Source organism: Rhea pennata, chromosome 3 (genome assembly GCF_028389875.1).
Source record: "Rhea pennata isolate bPtePen1 chromosome 3, bPtePen1.pri, whole genome shotgun sequence".
NCBI lineage: Eukaryota > Metazoa > Chordata > Aves > Rheiformes > Rheidae > Rhea > Rhea pennata.
The window spans coordinates 126,932,801-126,954,143 of NC_084665.1; the positions used below are offsets into that span (position 1 = coordinate 126,932,801).

A 21,343-nucleotide genomic window follows, 5' to 3' on the forward strand; every position below is an offset into this window, starting at 1 on the left:
CAAAGTAAGAATGAAGGGAAACTGTAAAGAAAGATGTGAAATGAAGCCTATGGTTTGTGAAGTGCAGACATCACATGGGGGCAAGAAAAGCAAAGCAGAAACACAGAGGTCAGCTGTGGATAGCAAACCAAAGGAAATGAGGTCTAAGGAGAGGTTTGAAGGTGAAGAGCGAGGCTCTTTACTCCCAGGGGAGTAAGGTTATGAAAGCACTAGGGCAGCTTAGATAGGGATGTATGTGAAACATGAAAAAACTAAGTGTTTGTACCATAAATGTTTGGGAATTCAGAATAGGATGGCCTATGAGCTTTTTGGTAGTAGAAAATCCGAGATAAGACCATGATTGCCAGGGTATGTTAAAAATTAACGGTACAAGGGTGTGGATATCTTTTCCTAAGCTGGACAATGAGTTCAAGGTGAACTGAGAAGGGACAGCAGCCTGCTGAACAGAGTGAAAGACAAGCCTGCAGATGAGAAATTAGATGTTCGTGGCAATGGATATGACTGAGAACAGAGAATATGTCAAATTTAGTAGCATTAATAAAAAGAAGTGTGTTAAATTGGAGATACCCTCAGGACATCTTTTCCACTCTATAATTTTGGCCACCATCTTCTGATAACTGAAATATTTGGCTACCTGGTTTGATTGAATAATAGGGAGTTTAAAAAAATATCTCAACATCATAGGGATGGCTATCAATTTCTAAGCACAACACTTGGCTTCTTCACTTGGATAGTTAAGATTTGCTTTGGCATTGAGGCAGGCCTCAGTAATATAGATACTGTACAGGCTAATCTAAGCTATTCTCTCCTCAAATGGCTCGCTTAAATAAATTAAAACAGGTTAGCTTTTCTATAGGTTGATAGAGGCCAAAGTTCTGTCAAAGACTGCAGATTTCACAAACTGGCCATGAAAAGCCATCATCTTTGTTACAGGTCACAGCAGACATGCTCTGTCTTGCTCCAAGTACAAGGCTGCATAGGTCATGCTGGGACTTGTAGTCTCCATAGATACCTGTGAAGTAGCTTCAGCTGCTCCCTGACGAGGCTTCCACCTGCTTTGCCTCTGAAATAATCTGACTTGTTATTCTTAATTACCATCTTAATTTGTTTTTTCAAGACAAGATCTGATATTGCTGAATTGAAAATCGGTATTTTGGAGTATGGTTTCCATTGCTGGCAAACTCAGGAATGAGAAACTCAGAGATGCGTTCGCATCCTTTCTCCCTCCTTTCTCCTGAACACTCTTTCTCCTTCCGTATATCCTGAACACCATCTTTCTTCTTCTCAGTGATCACTCAAAACATTCTTTCTCCCTTTCTTCCCTTTTTTCATCCTTCTTTTTACTTCCTTCTCACACCAGGCCTGCATGGAAGGGGAAGTCATAATTCAAGCTTGTAAGAAACCTCTGTCTACTTGCTTTGGCACCTTTGGGCAAACTTACTTTTCAGTACTATATGGGCAGAGACAGTATTGTAGGGATGGAGGTCTTTACACTTTCTAGCAAGAGCACAAGAAGCTGAAATACCAGTCCCATAGTAGGAAGCCTCAGAACTGGGAAATATTTTCAGTTTCTTCTTGAAATAAGACAACATTCTTAGGCTTCTCCTGTTAGGACAGCAACAATTGCAAACATTCCCATGCAGTAGGATGCGGGAATGGATAACTAAGAATAGAGGTTCTGTCTTTGCCTCCTCAAGCAGTTTTTCCATAATAAATGATGTCACATCAGAGTTTGTGTTGCATCTTGCTCATGGTTACATTTATCCCCTCTTTTCTTCTTTTGATACTTTAGTTGCCAAAGTTAATTTAGATCCAAATTATAAGCATTTCACCTCCAATTCTGCAGTGTGCTGTGTAAATGTGCACTACTAGTAATGTTAATGAAGGTGGAAAAATAGCAAAGCCTGTAAATGCAAATAAAGTCAGAACATTTTATGCCTTCTGTAAAATGCTGTGCTCACTTTTGCTTTTATGCTGCGTGGAGTATAATATGTGCCTCCAGGAACTTGGAAGCTAAAGCAGCAAGTGAGTACAGAACAATACAAGTCTCTGCAGAAATGTTGCTCTGATAACTTGGCTTTTTTGGCCTACATTTCTCAGTGGTTATTATTTGTTAATTATGTTATACAGTGCTCACATGTGGGCTAATTGCTTCCCTGGGGAGCTTACAATCAGATGATGGACAGAACAAGGGCAGGATGTTACACATACCAGATAGTGAAAGGGTAAGGTAGGACACGGGCAGTGTGGTTAGTTAAACACTCGTGTATATTTGAAAACCGAATAGGATTATGAAGCATACGATTGAAGAGTTGGGTTGGTTTGTGGCAGGAGAGGATGGGTGATACTTTGAATTGATCTGAGGAGCTGACTTGTTTAAACAGTCGTACAAGGAAGCACCGAAACTAAAGAGAGCGATGAGAAAACCTGGGGAAAATTATGAAAGAAGGCAGCAGAAAGATTGTGTTTTGCATGGTTATTGTGGAGGTGGAACTCAGGGCTGTACCATGCAAATATGAACCATAGGAACGCTACATGAGTGATCTTTCTTAAGGCCCTTAAAGACAAGAGAGAATAAAAAATGTGGGTGCACATCAGTGCAGTTGTTTTTCAGATGTCAGCTCTCTTCTCTGGTTCTTGCAGTTTGCTTTGCTTTTCTACATCTGTCTTTTAGACTGCACGTTTTCAGGCAGGAGGACTTTGCTGGTATTTATGCTCTGTGTCGCTCTAAATTATTACGTTCTGATTCATTTTCCTGTACTATGAATACTTTTTCACACCTGCTTAAAGAAAAGGAACCAAGTCATGATGAAGGCACACTTAACAAATAAGTGACTAAAAGGTGACACAAGAAGGTTATTTCTCAGCAGCTCTTCTACTACTGCTTGGACTGGAAAACAGGAAATGTCTGTACCCGTGCACAGAGGTCTGGCTTGATTTTGATTATGTGGATCAGTTCTCTAGCATATTACCCTCTCAGAGCAAATAAGCGGAAGAGTTTCAAGTGTACGTATTCCTTTTCAGAAGGATTTTATAAGAGGAAGGGGAAAAGAGTGAAGGTTTGGCCATTTAAACTCACCGTTTCAAACGCCCCTTGAAGCATTCTTTATACATAGACATTCTTTTCCACATTTATTACTAGCAAAGAGATAGAAGTGGAGTCTTACATATTAGATACTATTTTCAGATTTCAGAATATACGTGGTTTCCTCTTCCAGAATGCAAGCTATGATGCTGATTGTGCTTCCTCTTCGAATTGCTACCAGACCTCTTTTCTGGGCATTTCCAAGGGTTTTATGGCTTCTTTTCTCTGAGTGGCTTATCCTGACATCTTAAGTCTTCATACACCTTGCCAGTACCTTTGCTTGTATTCACAGCTGGGCTGACCAAACCCGCTTTTTATTTCCCATCTCGTCCATTCAGCTGCTTCTGTGTCTGTAGGGTACATGAAGGAATCTGTATTTCAATCATCAAGTTTTGATTTTCTGAATCCTGCTTTTAGAAGGGAACAGCAGCTCTCCCAACCACATACATTTACAAAGAGCTAATGAAAAGTGCTCAGGGAATGATGTGACAGTAATAAAACAACTGCATGAAGAAGGATTTGATTAGTGCTGCGTGTATTTTACAGTGTTAGTGCCACATGAATAATACCTACAGTACTGGCATAACTGTCCTCATAACACTCAAAGACTTTGACATTCAGAGTACAGGTACAGGCTGAAAAGATCAGTCCGCAATGATTTGATTATAATCTTGCCCCCCTAAAAAGTGTGATGTGCCTATTTGTTCTTAAGTGTCTTACCTCCAGAACACATTCACATACGGAAAAACTTAAGTTCTTTCGGTACTTGCTAGGTGCCTTCCACATCTCATACCTCTTTCCTTCAGGGATCCCAAAGCACTTTAGGAACTCGTATCTCTGCTGTGAGTTTAATATCGTTGATAAGGCATGTTTTGCTCTTTGATAGCCTGTGCCATAGCTGCAGGGAATGACTCCTTCTCCAGGGTTTCCCACCGGTGCCATTTCAGAGCAGGGAACGTGACCTTCCCGGCCCTGCGCTCCCATTGCCGGACCATGCTTCCTCTGTTATTCAAGGTGAGAACAGAGCAGTTAGGAATGGTTTAGATGCTTCTGGGAAGATGAAGTCACTATGTTTGGATCTCTGCATCGTGCCAATAGAGAGATCCTAAGGGAAATCTCTTCCGTTAGTTTTGTTTATATTCAGTCTCACACACAGATGTAATTTGTGGGGAAATGCAAAGGAAGAGAGGTTTTGCTGACCTCAGCACTGTAGCTAGAATGAAATGAGATGTCACAAGTATATCTAAGTGCCTCTCTTTCAAGCTATGTAAAGGACCTTTTTCTGCAGTGTTCTGACTTTTTTTTTTTTTAACTCTTTCCCTGTGTGCCTTCAGTCTCCTCTCGACTGTTATCTCATTGTGTGTATTCTCCTTTAGCCTTTCACAGTCTACCTTCTGCTCATGAAGGGATCTCACTGCAGTAGTTTGCTCACATTTAAGAGAAATTAATGCTTTTTTTTCCCCCCTAAAAAGTGTTAAGAGCAGTAGGAGGAAGTTTCTGTATTCTCTGTGCAGCACAATGTCAGGGTTCCCGAGTTTGCATTAGAAATATAGGTGTTGTAGCTGTTAGAGCTGGAGGACTGACCAGGATCTGATAATGACAGCTGGAAAGAATCCCCGTGACTGTCATCATAATCAAGACTCTGGCCAGAATTTAATCTGTTGCACTTTTGCAACCCTGTTGCTTCTTGTTATACTGTTGTTTTTAGGCAAAACTCAGCTGTGTATTACAAGGTATTGGGTGGCTCCTGTTTCACTGATGGAAACAGGCTGGAATCCAATACGTGGTACAGCAGTAAAAATGTATTGTTTATGTGACAAGCAAATGGCATTTTGGATACCTAGAGATTGCATCCAGCAAGTGAGATGGCGACTTTTTATTTTAGCAGTCATAATATGTGAATTATAAAAATAAATGAAAATGCTGAAACTGGCCACTTGCTGAGATATGGGATGAGCTTTTGGCAAAAATATAAAATAGAATTACAGGACAGTCTGAGATACTCAATGTAGTTCTAATAGAAACACATCACCAGTGAATTTAAAACTCAAATAAAAAATGGAGTCAGCAGATATAATGTAAATGTACTTGAAAACAAAGCAGGTATAGATTTATACAGTAGAATGAAATGAGTGCTGGTATGTAGTAATAAAACCTCCTCTCTAAGATACAGTGCTGCACTGAAACAGGTACCCGAAAACATTGTGGAACCTCCATCCTTAGTGGTTTTCTTGATTCAGCTAGGAAAAGCAGCAGCCGACCTGATCTCGTGTTGGCAGTAGTCCTGCTCCAGGCAGGAGATTGAACTAGAGACCTCCAGAGGTCGCTTCCAATCAATGATTTTATGAATAAGCCGAAAATTATTGTAAGCAGGGATTTACTACAATAAAATTCCTTACTCTTTTGATCGTAACAGGCGTAGCCTGACTGCTCTTTCTTTGTAGTTGCGGATGGAAGAAGATGTAGCAAAAATGAATCCTCATATTTCTCTGAAGAAGAGTTGGATTTTTTTAAGGGTTTTTTTTTTCCTTCTCCTTTTCTGTGAATTATTTCCTAACCTCTCTCTGTGTCTGCTTACTGGATAAGGGACAGAGCTGACTTGATAGCTCGTGTAGACTGCAGTAGTTAGTATTCAACTGCAAGATAGCAGGTGATTTTTGAGGTATTCAGGGTATTTATTTTAATGGAGTCAGACAGAAAAGTGCTTCTGTAAAGTAACTAGAACTTGTTAAAAAAATGCTATCATGTCATGCAGCCCAGCCAAGTATTCAACATTCAGGGTTTTCATCCCATTTCCTGTAAGTGGAATCTGTGCTATATTGGCACTCAGTGTAAGTAATAGCACAATTAAAAATTACTGTGGCTACCTGAGCTATCAGGGTGATTAAAATGCCAGGGTCCGTGAAGGAAGGAAACGACGGGAAGGAACCTGAACGATCAGCATTTCTTCATTACTGTTGCTGCTTTTCATCTTTTTCATTTAAACCATCTTTTGTTACCAGGAACTTGTAGCTCTCTCACAAGGTGTCCCTATATTAGGTTTTTAAAGCATTATAGGGCTGGAAAATGCTTCTGGCATCCAGATACTCCATTTCCCAGTCCAGGCATGGATTAACTCTACCTTACAATTGCCTGATAGGTGTTTGTCTGAGTTGTTTTTAAAGACTCCCAATGGCGCAGGCTTCACCATATACACGGTTAGAAGATTTCTCCTGCTAGCAAAGTTTCATGTTAGTGATTTACATGTGCTGTTTCCTGTCCTCTTCATCATAAGCGCCGGGAAAATTGTCGCCTTTCTCTCTGGAACAGCCTTTTCTGTACTGGAAAGCTGTTATCATTAGCTCTTCATAAGATGCTGTCTGCAGTATACCAATCGTTAATCAACTGAATTGAAATTGGTAGGGCCTCCTGGGTATCAGTTCTTATGCTAGAATTGACTTCGAACCCATGGTATGGGGCCCTATTTATGTATGTATTTATTTTAATCCTGCTTAAACGCATTACCCTACGTTTCTTGCTCACTCTTGTCTGTTTGATCTCAGTCCAAATGTTTATGCTCATACTTAACTTTAAGTTGTCAACTCCTTAAAGCAAGGCTCTGTCATCCTTAATGTCTGTAAACTCCAGAGTGACTCTTTATTAATAATCTTCTGTATTTCTCTCCATTAGAGCTAGAGCTGTGTTGGAAAGATACAGGGATGCCCTCAGTTCTTGCCTGTTAAGTTGTGTGCACTGCATTAGGGTCATACTGGTGTGGCCCTGCAGTGAACATCTGGAGCAGCAGGAATAGAACTAGATTATATTAATCTTATTGTTATGGTTTCTCAACAAGAAAGTAACTAATCACCATGATTTAGCAAGACTAAAGAAAGAGGGGTTGCATTTTAAAGCCATGGATGATCATGTGATTGCCTTCTGACAGACAGCAATGCTGGAGGTATAGCCAGTACTTGCTTCATCAACCTTATTGTCTCTAATTTAAGTGAGTTTATTAAAATTGTAGTTTATCTTTCTTCTGCTTTTATGCTCACCTCTTCTGCACTTTTTTTGTGCCTTTTTTTGTGAATTTGTGCTAACAAAATTGTTTGTAACATAGTACACCCTTGTTTGCAAATGAGGAAAGAACAATGTGAAATTACTTAAGCAGTAGTAGTTTCATATGTGATGGGTCTTAGACTATATTGTAGATCTTTTGATTCTTCTATTTTAAGCTGTAAGTGCTAAAATAAGAAACACTTGCTGTCCCAAGAGGAGGGAAACTTCACTGAATTTATCCAGACTCCTTCTGTTGCTTCTGCACTAACATTCTTTGTGAGTCTTTGTCATATCTTGCTTTTATTCCCAGAGTAGCACAAGAGATGCAGTTTTTCTTTTGGGACCTTAGTTCTACAACCTAAGCTCTTAAATCTCTAAAAGACATTTGGGTTTCAAATTCATTTGATTTTATGACATGTCTAACTGTCATGAGACATGTTCGACTTCTCACTCCTACTGTTAACCAAAACTGTTTTCACCTAGGATGTGAATCATTTTTATATGTAATTGGCCATTATACCTTATTTTTTCCTACAGTAAATAACTAGGGCAGATGAAGAGAGAGCAGTGGATGTTGTCTACCTTAGCTTCAGCAAGGCTTTTGACACTGTCTCCTATAACGTCCTCCTAGATAAGATCAGAAAGTGTGGGTTAGGGAAGTGGACAGTGAGGTGGATTGAGAAGTGGCTGAAAGGCAGAGCTCAGAGGGTTGTGATCAGCAGCACAGAGTGCCGTTGGAGGCCTGTAGCCAGTAGTGTCCCCCAGGAGTCAGTACTAGGTCCAGTCTTCCTCAACTTACTTATCAGTGACTTGGATGAAGGGACAGAGTACCTCCTCAGCAGGTTGATGATACCAGCTGATGATACCAAGCTGGGAGGAGTAGTTGATACCGCAGAAGGCTGTGCTGCCATTCAGAGAGACCCGGACAGGCTGGAGAGTTGAGTGGAGAGGAACCTCCTGAGGTTCAACAAAGGCAAGTGCAGGGTCCTGCACCTAAGGAAGAATAACCCCATGCACCAGTACAAGCTGAGAGCTGACCTGCTGGAAAGCCGCTCTGTGGAGGGCTTGGGGGTCTTCATGGGCAACAAGTTGACTGTGAGCCAGTAATGTGCCCTTGTGGCCAAGAAGGCCGATGGTATCCTGGGGTGCATTAGGAAGAGCACTGCCTGTAGGTCAAGGGAGGTGATCCTCCCCCTCTACTCAGCTCTCCCTGGTGAGGCCACATTTGGAATACTGTGTCCAGTGCTGGGCTCCCCAGTCAGTACAAGAGAGATATGGAGCTACTGGAGAGAGTCCAGCGTAGGGCTACAAAGATGATTCAAGGACTGGAGCATCTCTCTTGTGAGAAAAGTCTGCAAGAGCTGGGCCTGTTTAGCCTGGAGAAGAAAAGACAGAGGGGATTTTATCAATGTATACAAATATCTTAAAGGATAGCGTCAAGGATGAGGCCAGATGCTTTTCAGTGGTGCCCAGCAACAGGACAAGAGGCAACAGGCACAAACTGAAACACAGGAAGTTCCATCTGAACATGAGGAGAAACTTCTTTCTTGTGAGAGTGACAGAGCACCCGTTGCTCAGAGAGGTTGTGGGGTCTCCTCCTCTGGAGATATTCAAAACCCACCTGGAGGCAATCCTGTGCAAGGTGCTCTAGGTGACCCTGCTTGACCAGGGTCACCTAGATGATCCCTAGAGGTCCCTTCTGACCTCAACCATTCTGTGATTCTGTGTGATACTGTGATGTACTGGGAATATGATGTCTTATAGATGCAATCCTGATCCTGCAGGAATCAAGGGAACCAGGATTTCACTCTATAGGTTTATTGTACTAACTTAATGATTAAATCGGCATTGTTTTTTTTTTTTTTTAAGTGAAGAAAGCATGCAGAAAAAAGCTGCAAGGTACTTGCAGTGTTTATGTCCTTCAGATTATTTTCCATACATTGAACCAATTACATAAACAGATGATATTTACAGGTGACTCCTGGCTACAACTGACCTTCACCTTTTCCCTTGCACTTCCCAGCCTCTCCTTGAATTTTCCTGTTGTTTCCTCTCAATCACTCTGCATTTCACACCATGTTTCAAGCCATCCTCTTTTATTGCATGGGTCCATTCTGCCAATTCCCTAGAGGCTACTATTCACAACTCCTTTAAACTTCATCCTCTCCACCTGATTTCCTTGGCAATTGTGGAACCTCACAGTTTGGGAAAAGAAATCTCCTCCGAAGTCCTGTCTTCAGGCCTCCAACCAGTTACAACACGATTGCTCTTTTCCTTTTTTGTGATCATCAGTCCTTTGGGGAAGGAATCATCCGTTCTTTGGGGAAGGAACACTCTTCAAGAGTGTTTCTTTCTATTATCCTGTAAAACTAATTGCTTTTCAGAGACTGCAAAAACATAGTACCCATTTAATATGTTTACCTTATTTTTCTTTGTTGAGTCCTCTATGTGTGTGTACGTATGTGTTGGGGCAGATAATGAAGGAATTGCATAGCACTGTGTCTCTCCTGTCGAGAGGTCAGAGAAAAACTATGTTTAGAGCTCAACAGTGTTCCCATGGCTACTTGGACAGGTACATCACGGGAGGGGGAACACTTCTGGTATTTAACAGCCCTTCCAGATGATTTATGGTTTTGCATAAGTTTTTCCTAAACTGAGAGGTTTTCCAGGGTTGGCACCTCCTTGCTTGTCTCCATGCCCTGCTAGTTCTGTGTTCAGTGGCCCATGGTTATTAAAATTCTTATCAATACAGGAGTTTCTGAGTGGGGTTCTTGTTTTCTGGGATCATACATACCTTCTGAACTCCTCAGCTTAACCAAAGGAACGTTTTTCTATGCCTAGTGTATTTTATAAGAGAAATGTGTAGAGTTCAAGTAATATTTGCCTTCAATTACAGTAATTAAGTTGTCAGAACTGGAAATCACCAAGGGAATGAGAAAATCCTTTCCTGGTTGGCCAGAGGGTAATTGGCCTTCTGGTCGCAAGTACATTTTACATCTTGGGGTGGGGAGCGAGACAGTTCTGGCTGGCATCTGTGGCAAGAAACCTGGGAGACTGTTTGTCATTTTGCAATATAAGGTGTCAAAATCCTCCTCTGGATAGAAGAAAATGGAAAAGCAAGCAACCTGTTTAAGTTTGCTTTAGCAGGGCATCTATTTTTGATCTGCAGTAACGCTGCTTGCTTAGGCTTGGGTTGGGACATGTATCTTATTTGAAAGACAGTGACTGTAAACATAGCTCAGACCATTTATTCTGTGGATTCTGTCTTGTCAAACTTCTGCTACAGCTCCCCTTTCAAGTGTAGACTATATATGTGTGTGTGTGCATAGATATATATATTTTTTCCACGTGTTCATCATTTCTTTGCAGACTTCTTTGATGGAAGTCAAATAGTTTCAGTTACTGCATAAACTTACCTCAAGATACCCTGCAAGGTAGTCGTAGAAGAAAAGTACCTAATTTTTGTAAGTGCCCGCACAAACATTACTAGAATCTCAAGTGTAGCATTACTTTCGTTCCACTGGAATAGCTCTCTTGAAAGCAGATGTATGAGGAAATCGCCACTCTTAATGCATCACTAATGACACAGACTTTTTCATTCCTGCTCATGTGAGTAAAGGTTACTGATCTGTAAGGAGTCAGAGCTGCAAAACTTTACTTGCAAACTCCAATAAAACCCACTTCAGCTAGCAAGTTTAATGATGCCCTAAAGAGAGCCAGATCACTTATCTACACCATCATGCAATAACTATAAAGTGTTGAGATAAGTGGTTTTATATCTGCCAGTTTGCTGCTGGCCTTCACCCTGCGTAATAGTTTACGCCAGTGAATGTGGGTGTAAAATATGACTGCTCTGGTTTGGTTGTGTTTTATAGTGAGTTCAGTTCACGTACAAGATGCACGGGTATAGTGGATGCTTTTATCTGTATACGCATTTATGAATGGGAGAAGTGTAGTATCTCCATTACGCTCCCCACAACTGGCAGGAATAGCTGTGGATTACCTTCTGTTCAAGACCTGTGTCCTGTAGGCAAAAACACCGCTAAGGATTGGGCACAATTCCTACCTGCTCATCTTTCCCCACTGGCAGGGTGTGCCCAGTTACCTGCGATTCATACATGACTTGAAAGAAAGCAATGTAAAATTTGGGAGAGGTCCAGAGAGCCTATTTTTGACTTTTGCCAAAGCAAAGGGATATGCCACAAGGAGCTTTTTTTTCTTTTTCTTTTTCTTTTTTTTTTTTTTTTGAGTGCTTCAATATCCATGTAAACAAGTCTGAATTTCAGCTGCCTTTTTGACTTGTTTGTTTTGCAAGTCACAGACAATTTAACAAGTTATGTATTTTCATCTCGTTGCAGTTTTTGCTTTCTCAGAGTCAACTCTCTTCATGCCATACTTGCATTATTCAGCTGAATGGCTATAGTTTGCTTTTTGTTTTATATTTACTCTGTAGATACTAGATTCTTTTTATAGATCTTCACCTGCAGCTACAGTTCAGCAGCTATTTATTTTGTGTACGCAGAAACCTTGTAAGATCTAACCTATGATGTTGTTGCCATCCGATAACATTTGAAGCTGTTCTGTGATCAAATGGCGCATATTTAAATAACAACATCTAGGACACAATGACAGTGAACCAGCTATGAAACAAATATTTCTAAAGATCAGATAAGACGGAGGAGATGCATCAGTGCTGGATTGTTCTGTATATCTTAAGTTCTTGCACTTTGCTGTGGAAGTATTTTAAGCATGGGATTTCCTTTATGCCACAGGCTAGTAGATCTTATTATATTATTTTCCAGGTTGTTTTATATCTTGTAGAGACATGTGCCCTTGCAAAGTAGATATAATACACTGAGTTTTATAGTATTATATATAATCTGCATGACTTGCACAAGTGTACGTGAACAGTAAGAAATTCAGAGCACCAGAGAATCAAGTCCCCTTCCCTGTCCTAAAGTACTGTACTATATTGTCTCTTTGCCTTCCATACTGCCACCTCTTCTTCTTCCTAAAACTACACTGTCTTTTGCATTAAGGGCTGCCTCTCAAATTCTGCTGAAGTCTATACTTCTGTTAATTTTCAAAATAGCTCTTTAAATATTTTTCTTGTGAGCATGCAAAGAAATAACCTTATGTTTAAGGCATTATTTGTGACTCTCACACCTGCTTCTCTTTGTTCTGTTTCCCTGCAGGAGGATGTTGCCAATTCTGAGTCTCAGGAAGAGAAGCAGAGAGACCCCTGGCTATCTGAGCCTGCAGAAAGTGCCAACACAGTGAAGAGTGTTCTCACTGTACAGGAATATTTTGCCAAGCGCATGGCAAAATTGAAGGCATCCCAAAATGAAACTGAAACAAAGTTAGACAATTCTTGTCTAGCAGATGAAGCCTTAGAGCCTTCAGAAGAGCTGAAAACCAAAGCCAAAAAGAAAAAGAAGAAGCAGAAGAGGGAAGAGGCAGAGAATTCAGAACACAACGAGAAACCAGAAGTGAAACAACATCAGCTAGGTAGCTTGAACGGAGAGGAACTGGATGCTCCGTATGAGGAATGTCACCGTAGAAAAAAGAAAAGAAAACAAAAAGAGCAACATGAAGGGGAAAGCATTAGTTGTTATGAAAATACAGGCAGTGGAGAGGTTTATGTGGAAATACCTGATGAGGAAGAGTGCAGCATAAAAGACTCTGATCAGGCAAAGCAAAAGAAGCGCCATAAGAAGAAACACAAAAGACAAAAAGAGGAGACAGATGAGTGTACTGCAGAAACACAGAGAAAGAAGAAAAAACACTGCAAGCAGATTTAACCATTTAACAGTCAGGCTGTGACTTTGAGATGATTTGGACTTTATCATGTTGGACGAGAAGGCGATGTAAACACACCAGCCAGACGTCAGGTTGTAACTCAGTCTTGAGCGTGCTGCTCGGTGCCGAGCTGAAACCACAGATTGTGTTTAAATATAGCTCTTTCAAGGGGGTGAGAAGACGGTGAGAGGCCAGTGTGAACGTCAAAGCCATGTTAAAAAGGTCTCCATGCACAGGGCCAAGATTTTTTCATGTCTGCAGAGCAAACTTAGTAAAAACAGTTAAGCTTTGTCTCTTCGAGCATGGCCAACTGTTCACCCTTACTGACTTTGCAAGAGCTATGTTTTAACGCAGCAGACCCTGTGCTGCCTTCAGCCCGGATTCACTCTGGTGTGACCCTGTTCATGTAACATGACAGTAAGCAAGATCAGGCCTAGTTTTAACTGCTGTGTAGAAGGCCTTGGTAGGTTATAATTGTGAGAGCCAGTAAATTGCTGTCCACGGCATCGCACTGACTGCATTTTTTTCAATCCAGGGAGAGAAAAAAAAGTCATGCTGCCTTTATTCTTAAAGCCACTGTTGTTTCCACTTGTGATAGCCCAGCTCTGCTTGTGGAAACAGAGGTTTTGCAAAGTTGTATGTAATTTTTTTCATTGATTTCCTTTTATATATAAAATAAACACTGTTTCTTCTCCAAATACTTAGTCTAATTAAAAGATTATGCCTGAGTGTCAGTATTAAAGAATGAAACAAAATAACTCCCTTTTTTCCCTAGCCAGTAGTTAACTATTGTCAAGCTGTTGTAACTTTGCAACAGAGCTTTAGGAGCTGTGCCTTTATTAGCCATATCTAAATCTCTGGTTCCCCGGCAACATTCATGATACCTTCGCTGATGGATCCGGCCTTCAAAACATAACCTTGGTGGAGCAAGCTGTTCTGTGAAATTGGGAGGCCAAATAGATTTTAAAAGCACTGAAATCTTGCAATTTAAACTTATAACTGAATTAGAGCCTGTTTCTAATGGCAGACCTGGAAATAAGTAATACTGGAACTCAGCACTCACATAAGCAGTTTTATTTAAGGGTTTAAAGAATCAGGATTCATTTCAGCATTTTCGTCTCATCCAGCTACGAGTTGCCAGAAGAGACGAGTGAAGTCATGCAATGGGAAGAAGCAGTCGCCATCCTTGAGTCTGGTTCTGATCTCACCTCGGCCACGGAAACTTGAAAGCGCAACCCTGAAACCCAGCTGGTTATCACGGTGTAATCCCGGGCAGCTGACCAGGATTTGAATCCATTAACTGTTCATTGCTGACTTCAGGCCTGGCTGTGTTTCATAGCTGTAAATCTAAAACATCCCATTGTCCTGTTTCTCTGAATAAAATGAGTACGTTTTTTAGTTGTGTTACCTCCGTTCCTTAACACGGCTTGGAAAACACCATCAAGATGCAGATGTAGCACTGAACAAATTTCTTTAAGCTGTCTTTACTGGCCACCGAGAGAAACATAGTGGACAGCACACAGTCCCCACGCTTCAAGTGTTTTAGCTGCAGCTCAGCTGGACTTTTCATTTTTTAAAGACATCTTCATGTGAAATACAGCTTTCTTGCCCTCGGGGCATGTGCCTTTATTGCAGCAAAATTACTGTGGTTTTACACTATTTGTAAGAGAGCTCAAGATCCCTTTCTGTGTATTGCACACTGGCCTGTCTGTGTTTTTAAACCCTTGTAGCGTTTGCTTTTCGGTGCTATACAAATATTAGCCATCATGATGGTGCTATGGCTGGGCTTGTTCCCTGGCTTCCTTAAACAATATATCACTTAACACTGTGAGGCTGCTCTAGAGTGCTGGATAAACTCCACGCTTGAGGTGAAAAACATCTTCTGGGTGGAAGAAGGCAGCAGAATAATCTGTCATGTTTCATGGAAGCATCCAAAGTACTGTGGGTCTCCTTCAAAGCAACCCCTGTAGTTTCTTGGTCACCACAAATTAAGATTTTTGCTCGTCAGTAAGAGCCAAAAGCTCACTGTTTCCAATATTGTTTTAACTCCTAGACAGCTAAGCTTTACAATTTTTGTGGGATTTCAAATTAAAACGGTGCTAGTAAAGGAAAAGGCTTTCCTCTCCAAACGAAACTGGGCTTGTTTGTTTGTTCGCTGTATTAATCTTCTTAGAGTTTCTAAGTGCTAATTCTTATGGAAAGTGTTTGGCCAGGTTCCAGTTTTAGTTGTAGAAAGTATAAAAACAGGAATAAATCTTTAAATTTATGGAGTTACTGCAGTCAAGCACCGTACACCTAAGATTTGAGTCTGGTTCAGATTTAAATTTCAGCTACAAATAGAAGATTCTCTACTTGTGCAGGAAGAAGTGTGAACTTCATTTTAGCCCAGGAAACGTGTGATTTTGTTTATTTTAATGTGCTGGTAATATCTAGCTCAAAGAGAAATAACATATACAGAGTATGGGTTGTGAGGGGGGAAAAAAGCATAACAGACTAAAATTTGGGGAAAAATGCACTTTGTGGGGTAGTAATCAAGAAATTTTGCATTACTTGCTAAGAACTTCTTAGCAGATACTACGTAGTGAAGTGAATTACGTCATTACCCAGATGGCGAAATGAGAAGAGCGTAAGCGAGAAGAAATGTTTTGCTTTTATTTCGGTGAAAACAGGACTTTTAAACAGCAGGGTCTTTTGTTGCATATTTGCACATCGTACCCATACATCGAAGCACAAAGTTAATGTACCTCCAAGTGAAATTACCCAGACCCGCAGCAAAACGATAGTCACCGATCCGGCTTCGCTTCCAAATTGCAAGCGATGCGCTCGCAGCGCACAGACGCTAACGCGTTTTAGTGATCCCAAGTCATCAGTGACGTAGAAGGGAATTTGCTTTTACACATTCGGGGCCTTACGCGGACGGTGGTCGCTGGTGAGCTGCTTCCATTCGTCACGGGCAGAGGGTCATTCGTTGCTCTGAGCCTTGAAATTAGCTGCGGGTGCAAAAGCTGCTATGTGCCAAGCGTGATTTGCACTTGCAGTTGTGTCAGCGGCAATGTATATACTAAGATTTTGTGCTTGCAATTACTTACAAGCACGAAGCTGTGCCCTGGAAAGCAGAGACCATGTAAAAGTAGTCTGCTGCCAGCACTGGACCAAATTCTCCATGAGCCTTTTAGGCTTTTATATGCTTATTTTGATTTAACGGTGTCTTACTCTTCAGAGCCTTCCTTGGTGCGAGGGACAGGAGATTGCAGTGGTGGGCGCTGGGCAAGACCCCGAATCACGAAATGCCGTTCCTTGAATTTCTTTCCAACGCTAGCTTTCCTGCTTTATGCTGGTCATGGGTTATTTCAAAGCATAGGTAGGTGGTGCTGTCAAGTTTCAGGACAACCCATTAAGATCTGTGCTCAGAGCCTCGTAGCTTTACTTCGGTGGGAATTTTAGTCCATTAGATGCTACCTCAAATGCGGCTGCTTTGTGAAATTTAGGAAGTGTCCTTGGGGATCCATCCAGTGCAGTGTGGTTTTCGAGAAACGCAGTTTCCCTTTAAGCAAGAAGACCGTTCTGATGCTGGCTGCTTTCAAATAATAAACTCACAGCAAGGAAAATTAACTGCATGCACCAATGTAATTAACCAATTTTCTCTTGTTTAAACACACAAGACTGAAGTTCCCAAAGCATCCACCTTCAAAAGGCCCAATTTACGTCACGAAACCTCCAAACCTGCCAGCACTGAGAGGAGGAAGGAAGCTGCAAGAAGAGAGGAAAACCAGACAAAGTCGACTGGAAACACTGCATAGCATCACGCCTACCTTAAAAAAAGATCTTACAGCAGCGTGTCCTCAAGCTGCGTGCGGACTGCTAGCATCCAAAGCGGTCTTCTGCTCAATTCCTCCCAAGTTCCAGGCACACCGAGGTTTGCTACGGTGAAGGCTGTAAATCTCGTTCGCGCAGCTTTGGTGGCCGAGGAACCCCGAGGGAGGGTCGGTGCTCACCGAGTGCCTGGACAGTAACCCAGACTGTCGTCTCCGCCCGTGTCCCGCGCAGAGACTTCAGAAACTTTTGATGATGTGGGACAGGTGAATATGGTAGAAAACATTTGGGGTGGCAGAAGTGGGAAGATTGTCCCAGTTCCAAATTGCAACTCTGTCTTTTCAGCAAGGCAGAAGTTAAAAATTCTGCTTCTGAGTCACTTAAGAATTTGTTTTTTTAATCTTAAACCCTTTTGTTTGTTTTTTTAATATGAATTTTAAAGTGAAAGAGGGAAAATCTGACAGTCCCCTTTAACCAAATAAAACCTCCTTCATTTGGGAGCTGTTAAAACAAAACTGCATTTCCAAAAAAGAGCAACGCAAGGAATACCCAGCATCGCGACTGCGTGCGCGCTGGAGGGTTTGGCGTAATCTTTTCTTTCGCCTTCATTTCTCACTGTGGGGTGCGCAAGGGGAGAGCTCCGGTTCCCTCTGCGAGCAAATAAATGTGATGCCAGTGGCGGTCCGCGGGGAAGGCGTAGGGGAACCCGGGCCAGGACCCGCTTCTTCTGCCTCCGCGGCGGCAAAGCGCCTGGGAGCTGCCCCGCACGGAGAGGGTGCTTCTGCGGGACCCCCGCTCGTTGCCTCCCCGCGGGGGACGAGGGCCTCGACAATAATTCAGGAACGTGTGAATATTGAGCTAGTTTAGGATTTTGCACTTTCTCACGCATTTTAATGGCTTTTAAGCGTTGGGGGGTGGGGTAGGGGGGATCACCGTGAGAACAGACTTGCTGTTTGTTTGCAAGCTGCCTGAAAATGCCGTATGTCGGATCCACCCCAAAAGTCATCTGGGGGGAGGTCTTGGCAGAGGATGGAGTTGCCCGTGCAGCGGGAAAGCTGGATTCTCTGTGCGACCCCCCCGCCCCCACACGGGAGTTTCACTGCCCCGGTCCCCATCCGCGAAATGGGGAAAACAAAGCTTTTTTCCACCTTTTGTCTGCTCCGTCCGTTGCAGCGTGGAGCCTCAGCAGTAATTTCCCTGCTCCCAAAGCCCTGCGAGAGCTCTGCTTCTTCCCGTGCCCCAGATACGCGTAAGCGTTACACCCGAATATCACAAAAGGTAAGCGCAAAAAAAAAGCCAAAAACAAAAAAAAAGAAGAAGAAGAAGCAGAGATGAGTTTGCCAGACTGCCCCGATCACCCTGATACGGTCGCAGTTAAAAAGGTGGCATTTTCACGTGGCCCCAGCTGCCTTTATGTAATGCAGGCGCTTGCTCCAGGACAGGTTTAACCAGCATTTTAAGTAGGGTGCAAAATGAAACCCATCTTACTAATGCAATCAGAATGCCAGGTGCTAAAGGGGGGGGGGAAGGGGAAAAAAAAAAAGAAAAAGAAAAAACAAGTGCAACTGTGTATTATTGTTTGCATTAGAGCGCTCCAAATGCGGCGCGGGGGCCTCTAGGAAGGTGCTGCCTTGGCGAGCGGGACGAAACCCAAAGCGAGTAACATTTTGCGTTCCTTACTTCGGAAACCGTCTAGCAGCCCCGGCGCGCATCTCGGCAAGCTGGAGACGCCCGCGAGTCCCCTCCTGCCACGGCCTGGGGGGGGAGATCAGCCAACGCCGCCACCCCCCCCCCCCCCCACGACGGGAAGGGAATTAAATTGGGAAAACCGGGTGAGTTTTCGGCTCCAAAAGCCTCACGGCACCTGCAGCCGAGCCGGGAGCTCGACGTGGCTCTCCGGCATCCCGGCGTCTCCCGGACCTCCCATCCCACGCTGCTAAATGCACCTTGGGAGCGCGCGGCGGGGTGGAATCGCTGCCACGTGTCGTGTAACAGGGCTCAAGTGCAATTAATTATTTTCCCCTCCCCATAAAGTGATGTGTTACGCTCCCCCCAACAATTCTCCGGCCTCCGAGGCCTCAAATATAGAGGTGGTATTTTTATAACAATAATTACACGCAGGCCTCGTGCATCCCGACAGTCTGAAAACAGTACAGGGTCACCCCCAATATAGCATAAAAATTTGCAGCTTCAGACAGTCGGTGTTCTGGTGCACTTCAACACCTACTAAGGCCGGGGGGGAGGATTATTATGGATTTTCTTCCCTTGGCTTTCCAGGAGGAAGGAAAGTTCAGCCTTCAGCTTAGCCCTGCCACCACCAAGGCCGGAGCGGTGTCCTGTTACGGAATTAAACCGAAACCTCGATTCTGCTCCCGCAAACCCGGCTCTTCCAGGCGTCCCGATCTGCAGGTTTCCGTGCAAAAACCTGACGGGCAAAATAAAAAGGCAGGTGGAGAGGGATGAATCCCCCCGCCGCCAACGCCCGCAGCGACTCCCTTTTGCAAAAGGGAGACACGTTTTTTTTGGGGGGGGGGGGAGGAGGGAGGGTTTGGCGACCCCGAGGCACGAGACGGGGTATCCGGCGAGGCCAGGGACCCGGCTGCCCGAATCCCGGGCCGCCGCGGCTCCGAGACGCGCGTCGGGCAGCGCGTCGGGCGCTATGTGCCGGGCTGCGTGTACGTGTGTGCAAAGGGTTTATAAATCTGTCCCGAGCTCAGGAAATCTCCCGCGCCTTGGAGATTTAAGAGAAGTTGCCTTCCTGTTGTATTCCCAGATAACAGCGCTCTGATCGAGCCCACTTGTAAATAGCTTGATAGATTTAATCAGTTCCTTTGGAAAATGCTGTCGTTTCCGCCCGGGCTTTAATTCGAGCGAAGCTCGGGAAAGGGGCAGTCGCCCCTTTTGGGTGACTTGCGGCGAGCTTTGGGCTCGCTCCAAGGCCCCGAATCCATGCGGCCGCCGTGCGAAAGGAGCGGGAGAACCCAGGAAAACCCCGGCACGGGTCTTGACCCCCCCCCCCCCCGCAAGAGCTGGCGCTTTGGGCGGCCGCGCTCGCCATCACCCGCAATCTCAGCGCGGGAGTCAGCGCGGGGGCACCCAGGGCCGGGCGCGAGCGGGCTGGTTTTGCCCCCCCACCCCGTCGTCGTCCCCCCCCCCACCGCCACCCCCGAGGAAACGCCTCCCCGCGCCGGGCCCTGTCCCGCCGCCTTTCTGGCAGCCCGGATGGGAAATCCGCGATCTGCTCGGAGCCGCCCTGCGGCCCCTGCGCGGCGGCCGCTCAGAGCCGTAAAGGAGCGAAGGGACTTGAACAGGCGTCGCGGCAGCGAGCTGGGGTCAGGGCAGCAGGATCACCGGTGGGTTCCTGGTGCCCCCGGAGATCCCTCAGCCCACCTCTGGCTCTGGGAATGCTTCTCGGGGCCGTTTTTCCTGCCCACGGCCCTCTCAGCACCAAAGTGTGTGTGTGGGGAGGTTTCGTGCTGATTCCTTGGAAATATCCTTGCGTCGGTGGCATTTTCATCCCAAACGGGTTGGGGCGGCTTGGCAAAACGGCGGGAGGTCTCCAGCAAACGCCACCGAGGCCGCAGCAAGGAGAAGACCGCAAGGTGCCTTTGGGCTGACCCTTCACCTTCCCAGCGCCCTGCTGCAGGGCACTGGGAGCAACTGGGAACATCCCCGACCCCTTCCCTTGCTCCGTGCGGCAAAGCTCGCTCCAGAGACGAACCCGGCTGGAAAGCCACCTGCCAGCAGGTCCTGGTGTCCATCCTGCGTGGGGGGACCCGGCAATCGGGGGAAACTCTCACACGTGGGCAAAGCCAGGAGGAGAAGGGGATGGTCGCCCACGAGTGCGGAGCCCACCACCACCACCACCACCAGCCCTTGCCTCACCAAAGGCTGGGTAGGGGGCACGGCCTGACCTCCCGCTCCCCTGCAGGCTCCCCACCGCCGGGGGTGTTTCTCCCCCCTTTTTTTTTCCTTTAGACTTGGGGCTCCACCTTGCCAAAAAGAAAGAAAGAGGCTCTCCTCCCTCTCTCCCTGCCTTGAAGTTTCAGGGTTTGGGGGAGCAAAGAGGCGGGGGGAGGGAGGGTCCGGGCCAGCTCAGCTCCTTCTGTACGGGCAAAAAAAAAAAAAAAAAAAAAAAAAAGAGAAAGAAAAAAAGAAAAAGAAGAAGAAAAAGAAAAAAGAGGGGGAAAAAAGGGGAGGGGAAAACAGGAGGGGGCCGGCTCTGGGGGTGTCGCCCCCCCCTTCCCTCGCCTCGCCGGGGCTGCGGGGCGGGGAGAAGTTTTCTCTGCCCCGCGCCGCCCCGGCCGGGGCTCCGGAGTTTGCGAACAAGGAGGAGCAGCGAGCGCCGCGGGTGTCATTGGAGGAGTTGGGGCTTTTTTTTTGTTGTTGTTGTTGTTGTTGTTGGGTTTTTTTTTTTTTTTTTTTTTTCCCCCGCGGAGCTCATAAATACGGCGCGGCCGGGCGGCAGCCGCCGACTGTGCGGGCACCCGCCGAGGGCAGCGCAGCGCAGCGCAGCGCAGCGCAGCGCAGCGCAGCGCAGCGCAGCGGGCAGAGCCGCGCCGGGCCGGGCCGGGCCGCGCCGGGCCGGGCCGCGGGCAGCGGCGCCGGGCC

The 21,343-nt window shown here is 44.9% G+C and overlaps 1 protein-coding gene across 2 annotated transcripts in view; it reads left to right on the forward strand.

Annotated features, from left to right (window-relative positions):
* Positions 1–14,317, forward strand: part of PINX1 (PIN2 (TERF1) interacting telomerase inhibitor 1) — a 65,924-nt gene extending 51,607 nt beyond the window's left edge. For both annotated transcript variants that reach the window (XM_062573285.1, XM_062573286.1), the window contains one exon: positions 12,316–14,317. In XM_062573285.1, coding sequence (XP_062429269.1) covers positions 12,316–12,921 — 606 coding nt within the window. In that variant the 3' untranslated portion in view covers positions 12,922–14,317. The remainder of the gene's footprint in view (positions 1–12,315) is intronic.
* The last annotated feature ends 7,026 nt before the right edge of the window (positions 14,318–21,343 follow it).